The sequence below is a fragment of the Otolemur garnettii genome, unplaced genomic scaffold (assembly GCF_000181295.1).
Source record: "Otolemur garnettii isolate 467f Iridium unplaced genomic scaffold, OtoGar3 scaffold00033, whole genome shotgun sequence".
Taxonomy (NCBI): domain Eukaryota; kingdom Metazoa; phylum Chordata; class Mammalia; order Primates; family Galagidae; genus Otolemur; species Otolemur garnettii.
Window position 1 is genome coordinate 11596319 of NW_003852428.1, and position 22743 is coordinate 11619061.

The following is a 22743-nucleotide window of genomic DNA, read 5'->3' on the forward strand; positions in this document are numbered from 1 at the left end:
AAGGCCATTTCTTCGTTAAATACATGCTGCTATCACTTATGTCATCTTTATTTTGTTCTGATTAAAAACAGATTCATATACAGATATCTGTGAATGAAATTTTCTGTGACAGATTTTGACTTATGCCTGGTGAGATCTGCTGGGGTCCTGATCTCACAATCCAACATGTTTGACAGACCCCGGTCTAGACTTTGGAAAGCGAGCCTGCCCCACCAATCCAGCCACCCACAGGCTTTCTGCATGGGAACAGGGACCTTTCCTCTAGCCCTGCACTGACAGTCTAACTTACAAGGTTTTTAATGCAGCACCATGACTGCTGCTGCTGTGGCAAAGATCTGCCCTCGCTTTGTGGCAAATTACCTATTTTTAAGGAAAACAGCTCTCAACATAACAAACTTTCAGGATGCCTAAATTCAGATAAACAATCCCTCACACAGATATTGCAGTTCTGAATAAGGTAGGTGGAGTCGGTTCAAAGATGCTGATTGCAGAGTCTTCTCCCCTGTTGAAAGGGTGACACCAAGGGACCAAACTGGCCCGTCCCACAGGATTTCACGGTCACTGGAGATGCCTGTAACTGGCTCCATGAACAAATCTCAATGACCCCTGTGTATTTTATGATCCTCTCCTAACTACTTGACATTTTGAGTTGTTTCCCAGAAATAGTGGATTTTCTGTAAGACAAAGGAATTGAGAGTCTGAAGGCCTGGGGGGCAGACTTCTTGACACCAAGACTCACCAACCTTCCCAACATGGCCCCAAAGCACGGAGTACCCACAACCAGCCCCAAGGCTTCAAAAAGCCCATGATGTCCCTGAGTTGGGGAGACGAATGTGAGGCAGCTTCTCCCGTTCTCCCAACAAGACATTTTCATATTAAAGAAATTCCCTTCTTCAACAATCATCATTGCTGCAGTAATTGGATCTTTGTGTGATGAGCAACTAGGCCTAGACTGAAACCTACTCGTAGTTTGGACACCATGATGAGTCCATCGTCTCCCACTGCTCCCTTCATCAGCAGCTCTGATCTGATTGCGGCTTTGGACTACAGATGATTTTCTTGTCCACACACAAGTGTGAATACTGTCCCACCATCAGACATGGGAGAATAAGGGTCTTGGTTCCACTGACACCCCTGCTTACTTCTATTTTTTACAGCCCATGAACAGCCTAGTTCTAGCAACTGTACTAACAGGCAGCCTGCATTTTCCTATCTGTTTACAAATTACACGTTGAAAGGTCTGGGTGAAAGCCCACATGCTAATTCCTCTGCATGCCCTTCATCAAACCTAGTAAAGAATGAAATAAAGTTAACAAGCTATAACTTCCTAGCATTTTAGAAGGCTGAGGCAGGTGGATTACTTGACCTTAGGAGTTCAAGGCCAGCCTGAACAAGAAAGAGACCTCATCTCTACTAAAAATAGAAAAACTAGATGGGGGCTGTGGCCGGGGCCTATAGTTCTAGCCACTCAGGAGGCTGAGGGATCACTTAAGCCCAAGAACATAAGGTTGCTATGAGCTATGATAGCACTCTAGCCACGGCAACTTCTTTAAAAAAAGGTCTCTAGAATTATGCCTAGAATTAATCTCAACCTAAATAATGCAAGAAGTCCACCCTCTTAAAAAAACACAAGTACATTTTCGGCCTCTGGTGTCTCCTCTCTTACAGTTCCTTAAAGACTTGATATACCTAATTGGGTGATTTAGTTATCAAATCCTTTTATCAGGGATAAAAGGGTATCAGATCTGGAACAGACCTGAACTCACTTGGAAGTAATAAATCATGTCTTAGAAAGCCTCCCCTCCGCCATGTGGGGCTTCTGCTCCCCCCCAGCCTGTCGGAAGAGCAGCCTCCTTGAGAAGGAATAACGTGAGAGCTGATGGAATCTGTTTTCTGCCTGTCATCCACCAGCATCACAGGTCCTAAGCAGAAGCCCAAGCTTTCCTTGATCTTTTGGGTCTGAATTTTGTGCTTAAAAAAAAAGGAAGAGAAAACAAATGAAAACAAAACTAAAAAAGTCTTATCAGTCTCTCCAAGTCTAGTTTACCTGGAGCTTTGCAGCTGGGCTGGAAAAAGTCCAGCTAATACCAACAGGTGATCAATCTCTCTATTCAATAACAACAACACTTAGTACAAACAAGACAAGTCGGGAAATACAAAGGGATAGTTTACTTCTCTCACTGGACCCAAGACCTGCCATGGTTCTTTGATAATAAAATATTTAGTTTATGAAGCTCAATATCAAACTAAGAATTAAGAATATTAAAATCACTTTTAAAAATAAATTTAAGAAGTAAATAGGACTTCCGTACATATATCCGTTTTTAGACGAGCATTTTAAGACTTGGAACGCTGTATTTCCTGACCTGTGCTGAATGAAGTTCCTCACCTTTCACATCACACTAATCAAGTCCTATCTACAAAGTGCTAATTAAGCAGAAGGCATTGACAACTCTCTGTTTAGAGGTGACCCTTCCACAAGGGACTATAAAATTTGGAGCTGGTGGAGTGTCTTACACTTTCAATCCCCACTGCAATGCTGAAATACAAATGTAGATAAGGTATCATAACTCATTCATCCAATAACCCTCTGATACAGGACCTCGATGCACCAGTATACAAGAGCACAGTATAATCTTCCATGATAACTTCTAATTTCTCTGTTGGTTATAAAAATTTTCTTGATTTGAAAATACTCGTCCAATACTAACAAATGTAACATTCATGAATTTAAACTATGGTATTAAATCATCCTACAGGAAAATGTTTTACATAAATTATTTTGACTTTCCTTTTAGATAATATCATGACATCATTCTTTTCCTGCTAGCCAACACGGATGTTTTACATATATATATTTATTGGGTGAGAAAAACCCATTTATTCATTTTGAAGCTTCTGTTGGGGTCAAAAGTATTTAGTAATATGTACAAAATATTGTCTGTCAACATGAAGGGAACCATGAGCAGGGCTTCTTCCTCACAGCCTTCCCTGCTCTGGGCACCTGCTGTCCCATGAAAAGCTTTCTTTTTTGATCTTAAGACCAGGATTAGAATAAGGTGATTACTCCAAAAGGCAACAGAAGTGAGGTAGAGACCAGATGTGACCTGGGTATTTACATCTTTGCATTTTAAAGTAAAGTAGTAATAGTAGTAATATTCTGTCTACATCAAGTTAAGTTACAAAGAGGGCTGGGAGGAAAAAAGACCATCTCCTATTGGGTGCTTTACACATGTGGTTTCACCTGTCTCACATCCCTCTGGGGTTTGACTGCTCCCGTTCTGTGGCTGTGGAAGCTGAGCCACGACAACTTGTCCTGCTCACCCAGCCACTTCTGTGCATCATCCCACAGTACACTTTCTCAATATTTTTAATGAAGATTACATTTTTCAGAGAGAAAGCATTAAATGGCTAGATCAGGTTTTTTTGACATTCCCACCTATGGGAAGAACACCTGTTTTTTTAACTCAGGCTGCCAAACTAGACACCATGGTCTGCATAAAAACAGCACCACACCAGGGGGAAGCAAGTGAGGGCCCAAGTGACATCCAGCGCTCAGTCACACTGGTCTGGCATGCAGGATATGGGTCTTAGTTTTGTCTTGCTTTCACTGGCTTTACCTATTTAATTGCTCATTTGGATAAATACATCAGATAAACAAATAGATCGCATGTGTGAGAGTGTATGGGGCAAGATCAACGCACCAAGCAATGCAGCTAAGGAATTTAATGTTGAACAGAAATTACTGAGACTTGATCACATAAGATAAACTTCTCACCCTAAAATATCACATATATAACCTTTCTCATGGACAAATGTATTAAAGCAATCCTAAACTTTGAGATGTTAAAAATTTAAAGATCAGGCCGGGCATAGTGGCTCACCCCGGTAATCCCAGCACTCTGGGAGGTGAAACTGGTGAATTGCCTGAGCTCAGGAGTTCGAGACCAGCCTGAGCAACAGGTGAACTCTGTCTCTACTAAAAATAGAAAAAACTAGCTGGGCATTGTGGAAGTGCCTATTGTCCCAGCTACTTGGGAGGTTGAGGCAGGAGGACTGCTTGAACCCAAGAGTTTGAGGTTGCTGTGAGTTATGAGGCCAATGTGTTCTACCCAGGGCGATAGAATGAGACTCTGACTCAAAAAAAAAAAAAAGAAAAAGAAAAAAGAATCTAAAGACTGCTTGTACATTCCTGGTAATAGTGTACCATAGTACACACATTCTGGAAAGCAGTTTGGTTGTTCCTTTTAAAACTAAACACGCACGGCTTGGCGCCTGTGGCTCAAGTGGCTAAGGCGCCAGCTGCATACACCTAAGGTGGCAGGTTCAAATCCAGCCCGGGCCTGCCAAACAACGACGGCTGCAACCAAAAAATAGCCGGGCATTGTGGTGGGTGCCTGTGGTCCCAGCTACTTGGGAGGTGGAGGCAGGAGACTCACTTGAGCACAGGAATTGGAGGTTGTTGTGAGCTGTGATGCCACAGCACTCTACCCAGGGGAACAGCTTGAGGCTCTGTCTCAAACAAACAAACAAACAAATAACTAAACAAGCACTTACCAAAAGATCTAGCAATTGTGCTCTTGGGCATTGATCCCAGGGAAATAAAAACTATGTTTACATAAAAACCCAGATATGATTGTTCATAGATTCTCTTTTTGTAACAGCCAAAACTTGAAAGTAACTCAAATGCCTATCAATGGATAAATAGTTAAACAAACCTAATTTGCCCACACTGTGAAACACCACTCAGCACAGACGACGAAAGAGCTACTGACATGTGCAAGAAAGTGGACGGATCTCAGGGCATCATGCTAAAAAAAGAGAAAAAGGCTAAACCCAGTTACATACTGTATGGTTCTACTTTCATAACTTTGTTATGAAATAACAAATAGAGACAGGGAAAGAGATTAGTGGTTCTCAGGGACCAGAGATTGGGTGGGGCTGGAAAGGGCTCTTAGAAGCAGCATGAGGGGGCCCTTTGGTTATGGAACAATCATCATGATTCTACACCTTGAAAGTGGTGGTGGTTACACAAATCTGTACATGATGAAAGTGCACAGAACCAAATACACACAAGCATGTGCAAGCATGCAAACACACACACACCCCCACACGGGAGCGCGTGTAAACCAGTGAGATCTGAATGAGCTCTGAGGGCTTCAGCAGAGTCTGTTTCCTGGTTTGACAGCTTCCTAGGATTATGCAAGATGTTACCCCTCAGCAGACTTTGTGAAGGTGCCGGGACCTCCTTGGCCATTTTTCTTTTTTGCTAATTTAAGAATCTACATTTCAAAATAAAAAGTGAAAAGAAAAAAAAGCTGGGAAGTATGTTTACAGATATGACGTATGTACTTGAAGGTAAAGATGGTTCCAGATCAGCTTATTTTTTTAAACTTTACGATGGGCTTACTGGGATGAAACTCCATCGTAAGTAGGGGAGCATCCAGACCTACGAGGATTCAACTTATGAATTTTGACTTTGCAATGGGTTTGTCAATTATTAAACATCTTTCAACTTAACACAGGATTTACTGGGACATAACCCTACCATAACTCAGAACATTTGTACATATACAAAGGATGTAAAGAATGAAAGAAACTTTTAAAAGCAAGCCTTAGAGAAGGCAGAAAGGTGATTCATCAGGAAAATTACTTCTGGGAAAGCCAAAGAAAAGGTTTGAAAGTTTGGAACCAAATTTTAGAGAATTCTGCACAGCAGAGGTGAAGGAATTAGAATTGGAGAAATCAAATGCTCAAGGGAGGTGGGGCTAATTCAGAAAACAACTACTGTGCCCTATGGCCTGTGGAGAATCATTTCCATGCAGAGCACAAAGACAGGCCTCCCCAGGAAGCCCCAGAGGCGGCAACTGGGGCTGCTTAGTGACAAGCTGACACTCCCTGGAGAACAGCTGTCTGTCTACGCAAGGAGGATTGTGAACCTGTAGTGAGTTGTCCAGTTTTAGTTTAACCGCCAGAAGCCCAAGAGAATCTTCAGCTCCACAAGGGAAGTAAGAGAAAAAAAAAATCTGGGCCCTTTAAGCAGTGGTTGCTTGAGAAAGCACTGGGCAGGAGTTCAATGTCCTTCTGGAACAAATGGTGAGGACCAGAGGAGAGGTGGCTCCGCACACCAAGAAGCCCCGCTCTCCCACTTCTCTGGACCCCTCCCCAACTCCAGGGCAAGGCCCTCTCCCTATTCTCCCCTTCAGAAGCACTGGCCCAGGCATAAAGAAGTCTTCATGCTCAACCCTGAGGCATAAGAATGAAGCCTGACTGGTATGCTGGAACAAAAAAATCTCCAGGTGGTTGGGAGGCCTTTATTTTTGACTTCTGAATAAAATGAAAGGTTCCTCTTTTCCCAGGCATTACTCAAAAGAAAAACTTGTCCTAGTTCAGTGTGTAAGTTTGCAGAAGCAGAACCAAGAGGCTTCTTTACTTAACCCAGCAAGAATCACAGCCTGATTCAAATGGGAATGATCTTTCCTGGGAAACCAAGGCTTCAAGAACAAAAATCAATGTAGAACCACTGAATCAATTCCAGAAACAAACTCTGGCGGAGACTGCAATGCCACCACCTGGTTGCCTCAAATAACCCACACATTTCAAGTGTAATTATCAGTTAACTCAGGACCTAATTTTGAGAGTGAAGTTGAAGGACTACGAATGGATGGGAATAGTTATGCTTTTGCTATAGTTGAAAACAGAAGTTATCATTCAATCACTAAATCTATCATTAAATCAGATAAATGATGTACTAGAAATAGACATTATCTCAAAAACGTGTACTGAGTATCTATCTGCCAACTCTGGGAAGGAGGGTAACTGGTTGGAACACAAAGAGGACCTGGGACATTGTCCTGTGCCTCAAGGAACTTTAAGTCTCTTGAGAGAAACAAACAAATGTCTGAGATGCGTGACAGACATGACAGTAGGAATGCACTGTTTCACTCACTTTGGTATCACTTACTGCACATCACAGTGGGCTGGGGACACGCTTTGGGAGGAGTGAGTGAATGAGCAGTGGAAATGCATTCAGAAAAACAAACAGTGGGAGAATCAGACACAGAACAGATGAGAATCAATGCTACCAGTATGTCCGAAGGGAATTCACTCCCAAGGGGCCAGAGAGATGGAGAGCAAGTTGGAAGAGGACAAAAATCTTCACAAATTTAAATAAAAGCCAAATGTGTGTTAGGCCATCAATATTACTTTCAGATAGTTTATAGAGAGCAGACCAAAGCACTTGTCTTCCACCTTTTGAAATGGCAGATAAGCATCTCATGATTCTTTTCAGAGAGAACAGGGTCTCAGAATCCTTCCAAATCTGGTTTGAGGAGGAAACTGAGGCTGAAATCTACCTACCACCTGCTGCATCTGGAGGAAGAAAAGATTTGTCCTCTATGTTGAAACATTTCCCTCTCTCTCCTCCCAGGAACAACAGTGTCCTCTGTTCTGCTCCCCGGGGCAATAGAGTCCGAGATCTCCGTCTGCAGCTTCTAAGTGTCAGTCTGCGACCAGACTTCTAACCACCATCCCCTGCTGGGTGGGATTCTTAGAGATTCTTGAGCTAAGGCTGAGCACGTATCACTTTGACTGGGTGCCTTTTAAAAATGAGTTGTTATGACATTACCTTTGTATTACTTGCTCATCAGAGAGCCAGAAATGTATTGCCAAAGGAGAGTGTGACAAGTGCACTCTGGACTGAGAAACAGAACCACTGCGGAAAACCCAGCAGGGAGGGAGGTAACTTCTTTGTTGGGAGAGCCCTTGATAGGTAACTTTTAAAAGGCCTAATGAGTTTGCCTAAATGAAAAACATAGACTACTTGTTCTATCTTCTGCTATGTAATTTCAAGTAGTATTTCATGCTTGAGAAGAACTGCCTCAGATGATATATATCTTTTAGCAATTTTTCATTCATCTGATATTGTAACGCATTCACTGACTTCATAGAAACATCTGAAAATTAGCATGATATTCTCCCCTGGGCATCTGTCTCACAATTTTGTTTTGAACTAATTAAATTGATTCTTTTTTTTTTTTTTTTTTAAGACAGAGCCTCAAGATATCCCCCTGGGTAGTGTGCCGTGGCATCGCAGCTCACAGCAACCTCCAACTCCTGAGCTCAAGCGAGTCTCCTGCCTCAGCCTCCCAAGTAGCTGGGACCACAGGCGCCTGCCACAACGCCCAGCTATTTTTTGGTTGCAGCTGTCATTGTTGTTTTGGCGGACCCGGGCTGAATTCGAACCTGCCACCTTAGGTGTATGGCTGGCGCCTTAGCCGCTTGAGCCACAGGTGCTGAGCAATTAAACGGATTCTTAAGTTTACCTGAGTTTTCATTCAATAACTGGTTTCAAAATATAGCTGAAAAAGATGTTCTTTCCTGCACAAAACCTACTAAGTATTCCTGGGAATTTTAGGGCTTTTGTCCAGCACAGAGAATTCTGGGGCTAGTCAGGAAAAGATAAATCTCCTGAGAAAGTGGCTGGGGTTAAAAATGAAGTCCATGCAGATGGAGGGGGAGGCAGGCAGAACTCCAAGCCTGTGGCAGCTTCCCTGAACACCTGCGCCCACTCTCGGACTCACACAGATACATGTGTGTATTCTACTCTGCACCCCAACTGGCTTCAAATCCTTCCTTGGTCCTGGGTCACTAGAGGTACGTACATTTAAGAGAAAGCAAACTAGGAGAAATATACTATGCTAGTTTCTTCACTACAGTGACAACTTTCCTTTTCTTTCCATTTATTTATTTTATGTTTTGGAGACAGCTCTTTTTCTCCTGCCCAGACTGAAGTGCAGTGGCACAATCACAGCTTACAGCAACATCAAATTCCTGGGTACAAATGATCCTCCTGCCTCAGCCTCCTGAATAGCTGGGACTACAGGTGCACACCACCACCCTTCCTGGCTAAGTTTTCTAATTTTTGTAGAGATGGTGTCTTGCTATGTTGTTCAGGCTGGTCTTGAACTCCTGGCCTCAAGTGACACTCTGCCTCATCCACCCAAAGCACTGGCATTACAAGTGTGACCCACAGAGCCTGGTCTGTGATAACCTTTCAGATAAAATGAATGCACTGAAAATTCTCCAATTGTACAAGTGAACCACTTACGCTTAAAATCAATTTAAGGTCTCCTTAATCTATAAATTCATACATACCACAAGTTCCTATAGTATAAGTCAGTGAAAACAAAAGTATGGAGAGTGCCAAAACAAAGTTTACACATTGTAAGCAAAGAAAAAACTGTATTAAACTTGTCATACTCAAGTCACAGTTGATTTCTGCTATTACAAGAGGCGCTTAATGTGACTTGCATTTATCTTTTCTTATCAGCACATATTGAGCATTACAATTTTAAAACAGTTTTTTCCTTTCTTAAAATGTGTCCACATTTTTTTTTTTGGTACCCTCTGGATGTTCATTTTTAAATATCTTCTAAGCCTAGTGACAATACAGACTCCACGATCTACTAAGTGGAATGCTTTTAAGACTTTTCCTTAAAAAAGCTGCTCATGTTATGAAAACAATGAACCCCAAGCAGAGTCTCTGGGGAACAGCATTTGCAAAATGCCTTCCTTTAGTGTCTCCTTTACGAAAATCATCGCTTAACAGAAAAGGTGATCTAAATCATAAATACTGTTTCATGGAAAGAGTTGTCAGCAAAAGAAGTTTAACCCTGACCTCAGACTACAAAGCTGCCAAAGAATATTGCGGCACACCTGGCTCTGGAATGTGCTACCGGCACAAGGCTGCCTGCCCTCACCTTTCCCTTGTTTGGTCCGTGGGCTGACGCCCAGCCGCGTGCCACCCTTCCTGCCTCTCCCCCGGCATCCATGGCATTCAGCGCAGTAGTGTCCCCTGTGGATTGAAGAGGAACTCAGGGGGCGTCCAGGCTGCTCTGTGCCTCTGGCCTGTTATCCATCCATGTCATGCACGGTTAATGAGCTGAGGCACGATCTGTTCTTATACATGAATTACCTTTATCCTGCTTCCTCTCTCTGTGCAAGGGCGTAAAAAGACATAGGAGGACCTAACATACTAATACCATCAGGAAAGAGAGAGCAGCATACAACTATAAGGCAACAGGACCAGTGCTGTAACAGGTGCATGGAGAGAGCTCTACAAGGTGCTGGGAAGAGCAGCTAATTCTGACTGGGGAAGAGGAAGTGGCACATCCCAGGCTCACAGGTGTCAGAGGGAACCTTGGGAATCTGGAGACACTGCTGAGGGGGAGAGACCCTGGAAGAGGAGGATACAGCACAAGATGAGAAGGAAAGCGTGGTCCAGATTGGGAGGATGCAGGGGCGTTTCAGGGGCTCCCAGGATAGAAGAATCAGTGATGCTTAAAAGCAGGGGCTCAACCTAGTAAAATTTAGATTTCAGAAAACCAAACTGGTAGTAGTGCTGCAGATAGGTGAGGCGTGATCATAGCTCAGCTGGGGATGAGTGAGGACCTCCCAGCCTAGTGCTTTAGGCATCAATTATCTAGAAACTCCCATGGAAAAATGTCTACGTAGCACGTCTCCTTGGACAGAATCACCTCTTTAGAAATGTTTTCAAGTCTTTTCAGTTATTGCATTATCAACAGCAGGCAAAGAAGCTGGTTATGCCAGTTGTCTATTCGACAATCTCAGGCCCAGGAAGAACCAGCCGCATTGTGGAACCGACCATGTGTGGCTGCCTGAGGCAGAGCTGAGCACAAGCTAGTAGGGTCCGAGCAGCTTGTCAAATACTCTCCCTGCACTCTCAGAATTTCGGAGGGAAGGGAGTGTAGTTTTCCTGTAGTTCAAACATTCAAGTTACAAAGGACTTGACTGAGGGTTAACTGCCCAAGGGTGGTGAAGTTCCTTTCCTTTGAACAGACTTACTGGTCCCAGATCCCCAACGTCTTTAAACAAGGCAACCCAGGCCTCATTCTTTCCCATTTTCTCCCAGTTGTCCTACTCTTCCCAGATCCTTCTTCCCATCATATTACAAGCTTCCACAAACAGCATCCCAAATGATTCGGGAGGGCCCTTGTATCAAATAAAGGGCTGTATCATAATATATTCTGGTCCTTTGTGAAGCAGGTGGTTTTTTTTCATTAGACAGAAATAAGCTGCAATAAAGTGAAATACTTACTCAATTTGCAGTCACTCTGAAAACTTCATTATAAATCTTTTCCTCACTAGGTACCTAACAGTTTCTACAACATACCAGTACATGATTTCTACTATGAATAACACACTGTACACATCCAAGGGGTAATTAGCACCTCCTATTTCTCATACAACAAGTACATTATCTGTTATCATGATATAAATTTGTTAACAAGAGCATACCTATGATATTAGCTTTAATATTATTCCCACCATGTTGGCTTTGGTACACTTAAACTCAGTATTATGTACTATTCATTTTTATTAGTATTCAAGAGTAGCCTTATAATATCAGAAGTCAACTATGACTTCGGCTTCGAGACAGGTGAACACAGAGAGAGGAAACCCAGCAGGTTTCCTGACCAACCGCGTGCAGCTCCTCTATTTATGTGAAAAGGACACACCTTGCCTCCTGAAGTTGAAGGACCTCATTCAGCTTCCTGTTTTCCCTGCTCTCCTCCAGATCCACACCCTCCCCTGCCACCCTGACCCTTGTGGGTTTGTGCCAACCCAGATGAGGAAGACCAGCTCTTCCCCACCCACACAGACAGAGCTGGCTTTAGAGGGCTACATCTCATAACTTGTCACCTCGTGTCCACTTTCCCCCCTTATGACCAAATTCCTTCCAAAGAGTTCAAAGACCCCTCAGACCAAGCTTGCATTCCTGAGGCCTTACCTCTTTCACGTGGGTGTGAAAGGACACGGACATGTCCAGGAGGATCTTCCGCTGTTCCACACGCCGAACGAAATCTTGTATCCGGTCTTCCAGCTGATGGGCGGCCTGATAGATCTCTTCTGGGTCACATTCCCCAGTCTGAGCCAGCTGCTCTGCTGCTTCTAGTAACTTATCAGCATTGGTGTATGTGTTCTGCACAAGGAAACGCCCAGAGAAACACAAGGTGAATAAAAAGCAAACCAGCCAGGCTGGGAGCAAAGACATTCAGCAACGCAGAGGCAATGTGCGATATTTCTAAGCATCACAGCAACTGAACGGAAAAAATATGATGGGGGAGAGATGATTCTAGACACCAGCTTTCCCCAATACTGTTTGAAATTGTTAAACTTTGAACCTCACAGCACAGCCCTTGCATCTGAAGTGGTGGCAGGGTCCCTGCAGGCTGCTACTGGATGTCTGACTCACAAAGGGCTCTGAGACTTCTGCTGAGGAGGAGCCAGGAGACAGCCCAAGCCACAAATGCCTGCTTCACTTTTCCTCCCAGTTTTGTGACAGAGTGGAGAGTTCCAGTTCTGTGTCTTTCAGTATGATGATTTGCTTTGTGATAACTCCCCCAGTGCAAGTCAAAGGTTTACTGCCAAATGAACATTACGCTGCTGTCCCTTACACAGCCCTGCTTCCTGGGAATTTTATGCTCCTCTTTTTTCTACTTAAGCCTGCACATTTTTTGAGAAAAAGGAAATAACTATAATGAAATGACCCAGAATTTAAAGAGCTGAAAGCTAAGTATAAATATGTGGTTGAAACACTGAAAATTATACTAATCCTCAATAAATCGGCAACAGTAATTGGGTTCCTCAAATATACAGGTATGCTAAAGCCCGGCGCCATTACAGGAGAGTGCTAGAGAGGGGCTCGCTGAGAAAGGCTGGAGGATATTAGTGCAGGAAAAACAGAGAAGCCAGGCCTTCCAAGAAGGCCCAGGAAGTCAGCTTTTGGTTCTCTTGCGAAACAAACAAGTTAGTCTTGACACTGAGTAGAGCAGGCATCTCTTCAGTGAGGGTGAGAGGTGGCCTAGAGGTGAGGGGCCAGCAGGGTGAAACGCGTGGCTTCCACTTTGGGAGACTGGTTATAGGGGGTTTAATGACTAAGTCAGTACGTTGGGGACAATGGGAGGCAAGTTTCCTTATCTCAGTGAAGGCAGTTATTAGATATGAAATGTACGATTTTGAGTCAAAATTAAGTTTATCTCAAGAAGCAGTACAATTAATCAAAGTAAACACCTCAACTATTGATACAGCTTTGCCATCTTAATGGCAACTTATGTACACCAGCAGTGAAGAAGGCTGTTGATAAAATCGTGAAAGGTATTTTCCACAGCTTATGGAGAACTGAGTATTTTTCTTGCAAGACGTGGCCCAAAGCCTGGAAGAAGAGGTGGTTGGTGCGAGGTCTGCTGAAGATGATGGATGATGGGGAGATTCCAAGTCCAGCTTCTGTAGTTTGAGCAGTGCTGTTTATGCGACATGTGGTCGAGCATGTCTTGCAAGAGGATTGGCCTGTGCTTATTAACCAATCCTGGCTCCTGAATCACAAGCATCCCCATCATTTTCTCAAACTGGTTGCAGTAGAATCTGCTGTAATCAACTCAGCAAGTTTCATGAAGCTGTCAGCAGGGGTATCTAACCTGCAGCCTTCGTGCTGGTTTGGGGAAGACTTTTTTTTGGCTTATCTGTAGTATTGGATATCATGAAAAGTATGCATGCATGGACCTTTTTTTTTTTTTTTTTGCCAATCAGTCTGCGTTAGTGTTTGTGTGTTTAATGTGTAGCCCAACACAACTCATCGTCTTCCAATGTGCAGCACAGGGGGAATGGTTAGACACTCTGCTAGTGGATAATGCCAGTGCTAGACAACCAAACAGACACCAGAAGCTTTTTTTGATAAATGTTCGGTTTTGGACTGTGTTTCAGCACTTCATCTTTACCCGACCATTGTGCTGAACACTTGAGATTGTCATAAAGAATCCACTTTTCACCACACCTAAATCATATGGTGTAGAAGTGGTTCCCCTTTATGTTGTGACAGCAAAGAAAGGCAAGCTTAGAGACAATTTCTCTTCTGATTCTGCAGAACCCCCCATCTCTCCAGCTTCTTTACCTTGCTGACTTGTTTCAAATGGTCTTACGTTGCTGGAATAGCAAGATCAAACTTTGCTAATTCATATGCAGGTTGAGATGGGTTCCCTTCCACTGTAGCTTTCAGCTCATCCGTATCCACCTTGGTCTCAGGCTGCCCACTTGGCTCATTTTCAAGATTAAAATCACCAGAACAGAACTTCTCACACCACCTACACCAGGCATCCTCAAACTATGGCCCATGGGCCACATGCAGCACGCCTAGGACATTTATCCGGCCTGCAGGGTGTTTTTGCCAGCTCTGCTTGTCCTGTGTAGCAGCCGACTCGTCCCAGGGCCCGCAGTCTGGCCCTCCAACGGTCTGAGGGACAGAGAACTGGCCCCCCTGTTTAAAAAGTTTGAGGACCCCTGACCTACACTTTGTCTTTAGTCAGCTGCATCCTTCCCAAACACTTCCTTGATGTTTTGAGCTGTCTTTACTGCATTTTGTTCCAGGACAGAATTCATACGTGAAAATAATACAGATTTTTGACTAATCTATGGTTTCACAAAAATTGTTCTAAAGAAAATCTGGAGGGTAAAAACGTGAAAGAATGAGGATGCACCTTCACAATAAAAATAAAGCAAGAAGTGTCAAAGTGAAATGTCAGAGATGTCAACTGTCAAACTTAGTACTTAAAAAAAAATCAGACATTTCATCATTAGCACTTAACAATCTAATATAAATATAGAAAAGGAGAAAACATGAGTTAACTCTTGACATGGAGCAGGAAATGGAGGTTTAGGTGTAAATACACAGTGGTCCACAGACGGATGTGAACGTATATGTGAGTGCTCTCTCCCACCCCAACCCTACCCTGTCCGGAGGAGGACCTGGGAGCAGCAGCAGCCCAATAACAATAAACCAACACCATTTTCCTCTAAAAGGAAACAGGGTTCCTTGGAGAAAAGGCTGACTGCAGGGATAAAGTTATGAGCCTGAAACATCTTTTGCATCCAAAAGTAAGGAAGTACTCAGAGGTGATGCATCCAGGTAGGGCGCAGACTCTGGCCTGACCCCTGTCGGCCAACTCAGGGACAATCTGAGCATCAAAGTGACCGACTCCATCAGTGACTGAGTGCCATCTGCCAAACACAACAAAAACTCAAGTCCACACAGACAGCAGTAAACAAATAACACTGGGTAGGGAAGCAGGAATCAGAATTCCCATAAATGCTTATTAATTCCTGTGGAGGAGAGACTGATTTTACAGTGGAGAAGGCTGGCAGACACCATCCCAGCCCAGAGGCCAAAGTAAACATTACACGGGGACAAGTTAAGACCCTACACTACCTGAGAGGATATCATGAAGAGTACAGGGCCTCATACGGTGACACTCCTGCCCAAGACACATCGCCTGAATCTGGTCATGAGGAAACACCAGGCAATCCCAAAGTAAGGTGCAGCCTCCAAAACACAGGCCTGAGATAGTCCCAACGTCAGGTCACAGAAGTCCAGGAAAGACCAAAGAACTGCTCCAGACTCAAAGACACTAAGAAGCATGACAGTTAAATGTCATGGGACATTTTTATAAGGACAGTATGTGGTGTAAGAGTTAGAAGGGGTGTCAACATCGGTTTCCTGATTAGGATGGTGGCATTTTGGCTACGTAGGAGAATGTAGTTTCTCAGAAGGAAATACACATTAAGGTAAATAATTTGGGGAAAAATGTGTGTGTGAGGCTAACTCACCCAGGCCCTTCCCTCCTTAGGGTGGCACTCAGGCCACCCAACACTGCATACTCTCCTTGTGACAGTCAGCCCTTGGCACTAAGGGCTCTACTGGGGAGGTCCTGCCTACCAAGACCCTCTGACCGTCAGAGGCTGTGCATGCACATGGCTCTCTAGGGATGACACCACCTTGCTACCCCCAGCTAAGTGTCCCCTTAGAGCTGTCTGAGTACTGGGACCTCAGCCAAATGATACTGGCCGTGCTGCAGAACACAGAGCTGCAGACACATGTCTCTGAAGAGTTAGGTCCTGTCTTCTTACTGGTCATCACACAGCTTTGAAATCATTTACCTCTCATCTCTGACAAGCAGACTTTCAGATGACAGTGTGTCTCTACAGCTAACGTGACCATTCTGAAAGCTTTTCCACTTCTTTGCTAGCAAAGCCTTTTTTTTTAAGTCCCAAACAAGCAAGTGCATTTTCAAACAAAGAAGGATAGTAAACACTTCTCATCCCACACTCGAAGAGAATGAAGCACAAAAAGTTGGATGGCTGGTGGGGTCAACACTCTTATCTCTGCAACCCCTGGGCAGGCCTTACCAGGACCAGGACCTTCCTGGGTCCTTGGCACAGGGACTCCCTGTGCTAACACAAACTACCTGATCAAAAATACTAATTTCTAAGCACTCTGTGCCTCACAATGGCCCTGTGGCATGGACACTATTTTATTCCCACTTTACAGATGAGAAAACTGAGGCACAAAGAGGTGAACTAACTTGTCCCAGCCAGTAGAACTGAGGCTGTCAAAACCACTAGTGCCTGGGCCAGGCTTCTTCCTACTAGGGGAAATTCACTTGCTGGACTCAGAGTGGGGAGGGTGTCAGAGAAGAAGCAAGTTTCAGAGGCTGAAGAGCCTGGACTTCTCTCCTCCACCTGTTGTCCTATACTCTGAAGGTTCTCCCTCTGGAGCATTTCTTAATCTGTTGGGTGGGGATCGTTCCTGCAGTCAAGATGAAGGACCAGGCCAGGGCGGGGGCCTGACCAGTTTCCTCTTTTTCTTGAGAAGTAAATACAAATTGCATAATTAGAAGGACAGGGAAATAAGAGCCACCCACCCCTTCCTTATACTCCTCGGTTGCAGAGCCTGCTTCTTACCAAGGATGGTCAGAGGCTGTATTTAGAAGCCAGTGGGGAAAAAGGGTTTCTTGAGCTACAATAAGTAAGAAAGGAGAAAAACAAACATTTTAAGGCCTAAATACTTCTATTCCATTTGTCTGGATTAAAGACAACATATAGAAATTTAAAGACTGCATATAGAAAACTTCCAAGGTGTTTTATTAGTATCGAAATGTAATAAAAAAGAATGATGGGTGAGTACTTCTATAGTGCAAATCAGATGTCTCAGATAATTTAGATTTGTCACTTAAGAGGCACACAGATTCCCAGAGATCCATCTTTCCCCCTAGCAAGGGAAAGCACAGTGGAGGGCAGTTCGCAGTCCCCCCAACCCCCAGCAGGTGGCACAAGGCAGAGAGGTGAATGATAAAACCACAAACGGAAGACCCAGGAAGTTCTACATGGCATTTACCCAGGCATAGCAAAATACTGACTACTATCTCTATCTGTTAGCATTTAACCAGAGACGCAATTTTTTCGTGGGGTGGGTGGGAGTTTGGGCGAGGTAAGGTAGGTCAGGGGTAAATATACCCTACAGTGTCCTTTGGTGCTATTTCAAATGTTGCTGCATAGCTTACAGTACAATGCTAGTACTTGCCAAAACACCTGGATGATCTGAATGAGCTAAATTATATGGGCTGGGAGGGGACCTGGCACTATGATCACCTGCTGAGTGTAAGGCATTTTTTAATTACTTGGCAAAGGTAGGTATCAGGTTTTATTTTATAGCTAAAGGAACTGAGGCTCAGAGAGACTGAGTAACTTGCCTACGGTCATACAATTATAAAGCAGTGGAGTTATTTCAGTAAACTTTAGAAATGTTTTCAGTAAGGAAAAAAAGCAGGTGAGAAGATTTGGTAACTTGTAAATACAAACACACTGACCTAAAGGAAATTCTTGACAGCAAATAATTTGCCCTGAATTCCTCACTACTCATCTATTTTAAAAGACTAAAAAACAACACACCTGACATTAAGAACCAAACTTACTGCAAAATGGCAGCCTAGTGTATTTAAGCAAGACTCCAACAGTGCAGCAAATCACAAGTTCAGAGAGTGCTACAGAAGTGGACCCCATGTTCCACAGGGCGTATACTTCCCCCAAAAGATGAGTGGTTCAGCAGTGGCCAGGGAGTTATCTGGCCTGCTCCTCTTCTGAAAATCTAGAATGAACTTAAGGATTCCTGCTTTCCTAAATGACACACTCTTTTATCTAGGAAGACAAGATGATTACACGGCTCACAGGAAAACCTGTTGACAGAAATGGCTTCCTGGAGAACAACTTCATGACAGGTTCTGTTTCTGGAAGGTAATCTGAAGCCCAAGGATAGGAAGAAAGAGTAAAAGTGGTTTAAGCACTCACAGTACAGAGACTTGGGAAGGATGCCATGCCAGAGCTTTGCTAATGATAGTAAAGACAAAGTCTGTGCTCTCAAAACCAGCTTCTTCCTGAACCAGCGTGTCCTGGGCTTTACTGGCTGCTGTAATCACAGCTTTTTAAAATCTAAAAAGGAACATTAACTTGGATAACTATTTAGAAGATAAGAGATTACTGTTAAAGAGCATCTTCCCTTCCAACAGTTATTTGCAGGAAGCTCCACAGGAAAGTCTTTTTAATTTCTCTTTTCACAACACCAGTGTGTGAAGAAGCACGATGTCCGGGCACACCGCACTATGAATCACTTAGCATGGATTCAGACAGTAGGAGAGCTCTACTCACAATCGCTGTACAAAATAAAGGAATGGATCTTCAGATGAGTCACAAGGAGGTTCTTGGCCTTGAAAAACTGCATGCAAAAAGGATCCGAGCTTCCTGAGGTGGAGGCAGCAGTCTGAAGCAAATCCTGATCCCCAGCTGCTGCACCCAGGTCTCATGCCTGCAGAAGCTACACTGGGCTGTATGACTCACTTCCAGCAAGTAAATACGAGCTTCAAACTTCTGGGTTCCTCCTTCTCAGAACACTAGAACTATTCTATATAATAAATCTATATTTAGTGCATTTTAATGAATTTAACCATAAGCCTTTACCACTTCCTTTTTGAATCTCTGTTATGTTACTCCATCATGCCACAACTCATTACTTTAAAGTTGACTATAAGAAAATCTTTATTAAATAAAGTGTTAACTTAAGATTTCTAAATTATAACCAATTATAGAATTAATTTTATAAAGGAAAATTCAACACAACCTTAAACTGTAAAAAGAAAATTTCTTCTCTTTAAATCCTAACATTTGTCTTACCTTTGGTAATATATAGGGTGTCCATAAAGTTCATGTGCAATTCAAAATTGCACATGAACTTTTGGCTACCACAGAAGACCTCCTTGCAGTGCCCACTGAGGGGTCTGGGTCTCTGGCTACCTATACCCAGCCACCCCACACCTGGCAGAACACCAGGCATGTGGTGGGTGATCACTGAAAAATCAGATGGACGTAAAGCAGATAGTCACAAAGTGAGCAGAAGTAATCATACTTAAAGGTCTCTTTTCAAAGTCCAGACTTGGGCTTACACATTTTCATGTTAGAGGAAAGAGCCAGTAGCCCTTTTCCTGGAGGGAGGGGACAGGGATTGGCCAGGAGTCCTGGGACAATCTGCAAGAGATGATGAGAAAGGACAGAAGCTCAGATGGGAGAAGTAGGAGCACTCTGGCTGGCAACTGCCAGAACTCCGACCAGGGTGAAAGGCAGCCCCTTGCGGCAGCCCCCTGCAGCAGGCTGCTACTCCAACCCTCTGCTTGCCCTAGGAAGCTTTGGGCAGATCTGTTTCCCCAGAAATAGCTTGCCCATTCTTGCCATCCCAAGAGCTTGTGTGACAGCTTTGATGACTGTCTTAGAGGTGAGGAAATGAGCTCACCCTCAGAAGGCAGAGCAACATTAGCCCGAGAATACACTTCTTCATTTTAGAATAAAAGGAACCAGAGGAATGTGAAGGAGAAGGGTCACAAAGGGCGGCAGACACACAAGAGAAACTTCAGGAGCCTGTCATCCTTGTATTAGAGAGTATTCCAGAAGCCTGTGGAAGGGAGGAGGGCGGCTGGTCTGTAACCACGGCCTGCTGTTCACAGTTCTGCCCCTCACATCCCTTGGTGCCTGTGGTCTTTGTTCATACGACCCACATTTTACACACAACCTCAAGCCACAGTAATCATGGCAGTAGCTTATTGTGTAGAAAAACTAAGATGAAGTAAGAGCACATATTCCACATTTCTTCTGCTACACGAAGCCAAAACATCTTCTAGCAGGTGAGAGCACATTTAACGCGGATGAGAGAAATGCTTCAAAGACACGAGAGAGTGTGGTAAGGCTGCAGAGCCACAGGCACTGGTCTCTGGTTTCTCGAGATCAGTAAAGAAAAAAGTTGGGATTGTCATTTTTACTTTACATATTATATGAAGTCTTTGGCCAGGCACCACGGCTCAGGCCTGTAATCATAGCACTCTGGGAGGCCAAGGCAGGAGGATGCTTGAGCTTAGGAGTTTGAGAGCAGGTTCAACTCTGTTTGAGAGCAGGAGTTTGAGCAGAGGTTCTCAACCTGTGGGTCGCGACCCACAGGAACTGTATTAAAGTGCCATGGCATTAGGAAGGTTGAGAACCACTGAACTAGAGACACACCTTCTCTACTAAAATGGAAAGATCAGCTGGACACTGTGGCAGGTGCCTATAGTCCCCAGGGGAGCTGAGGCAGGAGGATCACTTAAGCCCAGGACTTTGAGGTTGCCATGAGCTATGATGGTGCTACGGCACTCGACCTGGGGTATAGAGCAAGATTTTGTCTCAAAACAAACAAAAACAAAGAAAGAAAAGACATGTAAAGAAGGTGATGTTTTCAAACAGCATTTTCACAGAACAAGACTTAAGTAGTCTGTTAGCCCATAATTCTACCTCATATTTTAGTTCCTGACAAAACAAGTGTAAATCTGAACCCGTATCTGTCATGTAACACATACTAACTCACATGGCCATGTTTTAGTTAGTCCTTAGTCCTGTTTATTTTGTTTTACAGATTTTGAGACTATATTGTTAGATGTATACATGTATTAATATTCTTCCTTTTATAATTGAAGATTCTCTAATAAATGTTTTTATGCTTTCAGGGCTATACTGTTTAATAGTAATACTCCTACAACAACTTACTTTTGGTTAATATTTTCCTGCTATGTCTTTTTCTAATACCTTATATACTTTGAAGCTTCTGGGGTATTTTTAGGTTCAGGTGTTCCCTCTGAAAATACTAAATAGCATAATTTTTTAAAGATATTCAATCTGAAAATGTTTGTCTTTTAACAAGTATAATCTATTTTGCATTTCCTATAGTTACTAGTATTTTTAATAAATTGCTATAGCTTATTTTGCAATTTCTACCATGATCTTTGCGGTTCTGATTTTTTTTTTTTTTTTTGGGCTTCTTCCTGAGTTTTTATTTGCTTGGTTTCCTGTATTTCTTTTCCCTTGGAAATGATTTGGAAGTGACATTTTCTACCCCTACACCTGAATCAACAAATCTCAGACAGACAGCGTTCCTCCTGCCATCTTCCGGAACACCTCTCCATCTTCTGTGTTAATGTGCACGTGAGCTGGTACTTCAGTTTTTGTTTTTGACTCCCTCCCAAATTCAACTGTCCTTTGTTTAAATGGTCAATCCTTTGATCCACAAATACATTCCCCAATTTCTCTGCTCATAATTCATCCCAGCCCATTCTTCTCATGCTTTTTATTCACCTCATTAATTAATCAAAAAAAAATATTTGCTAAATAGCTAAACATGCCAGGTATTTGTCTAGGTACTGGTGACAGAGAAGTGAACAAAACAAAATCTTGGAGGGCTTAAATTACAGTGGGTACCGTTATCATTCTTACTGAAGTAAATAGTTTTTTTGGTTAAGTATGTAAGTAGTAAACTCTCCCAATCTTGGTCTACATTTTTTGTCCTTGCCACTGAATTTAGGCATAGAATTCCAGTTCAGAGTTACCCTCCCTCAGGACTCCATCCCATCGTCCCCTGGAATCTATGGACGCTGACCCGAAGTCCGCCGTCTTTCTAATAATGCTGCTCACGGGTGTCATCGTCTTATTTCTCTCACATTTTAGAGACTCTCTGATGTTCCTCAGTTTTACCACAGTATTTTGAGTATGAATATATCCTTCTCAGACAACTTTTTTAAAACAAATTTTTCCTACTTATACACACACACTCACATGCAGAGATGGCCACCATGTACAGAACATTTCATAAATATTTTGTAAAATTTTATAATGAATACTTTGCAAGTAAAGGTACATTTAGCTACAATTTCCCATTTTTCCTATGTATGGTGATTTGGGGGCCACCCTGTATATATGTATATATGTGTGTGTGTGTGTTTGACATCAGACAATTAAGTTCACAAAATCATTCTAGAAAAAGTGCTACATACCTCATTGCTGAATGTCACTATAGTCACCTTCAAAGTGCTTCCCTTGGGAAGCTATGCACCAACACCAGTGTCTAGTCCACCCTTCAAAGCAATTTTGGAACTCTTCTCCTGGAATGACCATCAGAACTGTTGTCGTCTGAGGTTGGACAACTAAGTTCACGAACTCACCCTAGAAAAAGTGCTTTTAAGAGTGGACTAGGCACTGGCATCAGTGCATAGCTACCTAAGGGGCGTTCTTTGACGGTGACTGCAGTGATATTCAACAATGAGGTATGCAAAACTTTTTCTAGGATGAGTTTGCAAACTTAATTGTCTGACCTCGTGTGTGTGTGTGTGTGTTCATGCGCACACATCACATTGTTGTAATCTCTCCTTTCTTCGTTCTCCTTTAAAAAATAAAAATAAAAAAAACAATAAATCAAAAGGCACGTTTCTCAACCACAATGGTCTGTGAGTAGGAACTGCACTGTGAGCTTTTTTTTTTTTTTTTTTT

At 43.1% G+C, this 22743-nt stretch overlaps 1 protein-coding gene across 1 annotated transcript in view; it reads right to left on the bottom strand.

The window, feature by feature from the left end:
• The window catches only part of TRIO (trio Rho guanine nucleotide exchange factor), a 235899-nt gene that overhangs the window by 147583 nt on the left and 65573 nt on the right, over positions 1–22743 (bottom strand). Inside the window, exon 10 of the mRNA XM_003789545.3 lies at positions 11813–12004. Within this exon, the coding sequence (XP_003789593.1) occupies positions 11813–12004 (192 nt within the window). The remainder of the gene's footprint in view (positions 1–11812; positions 12005–22743) is intronic.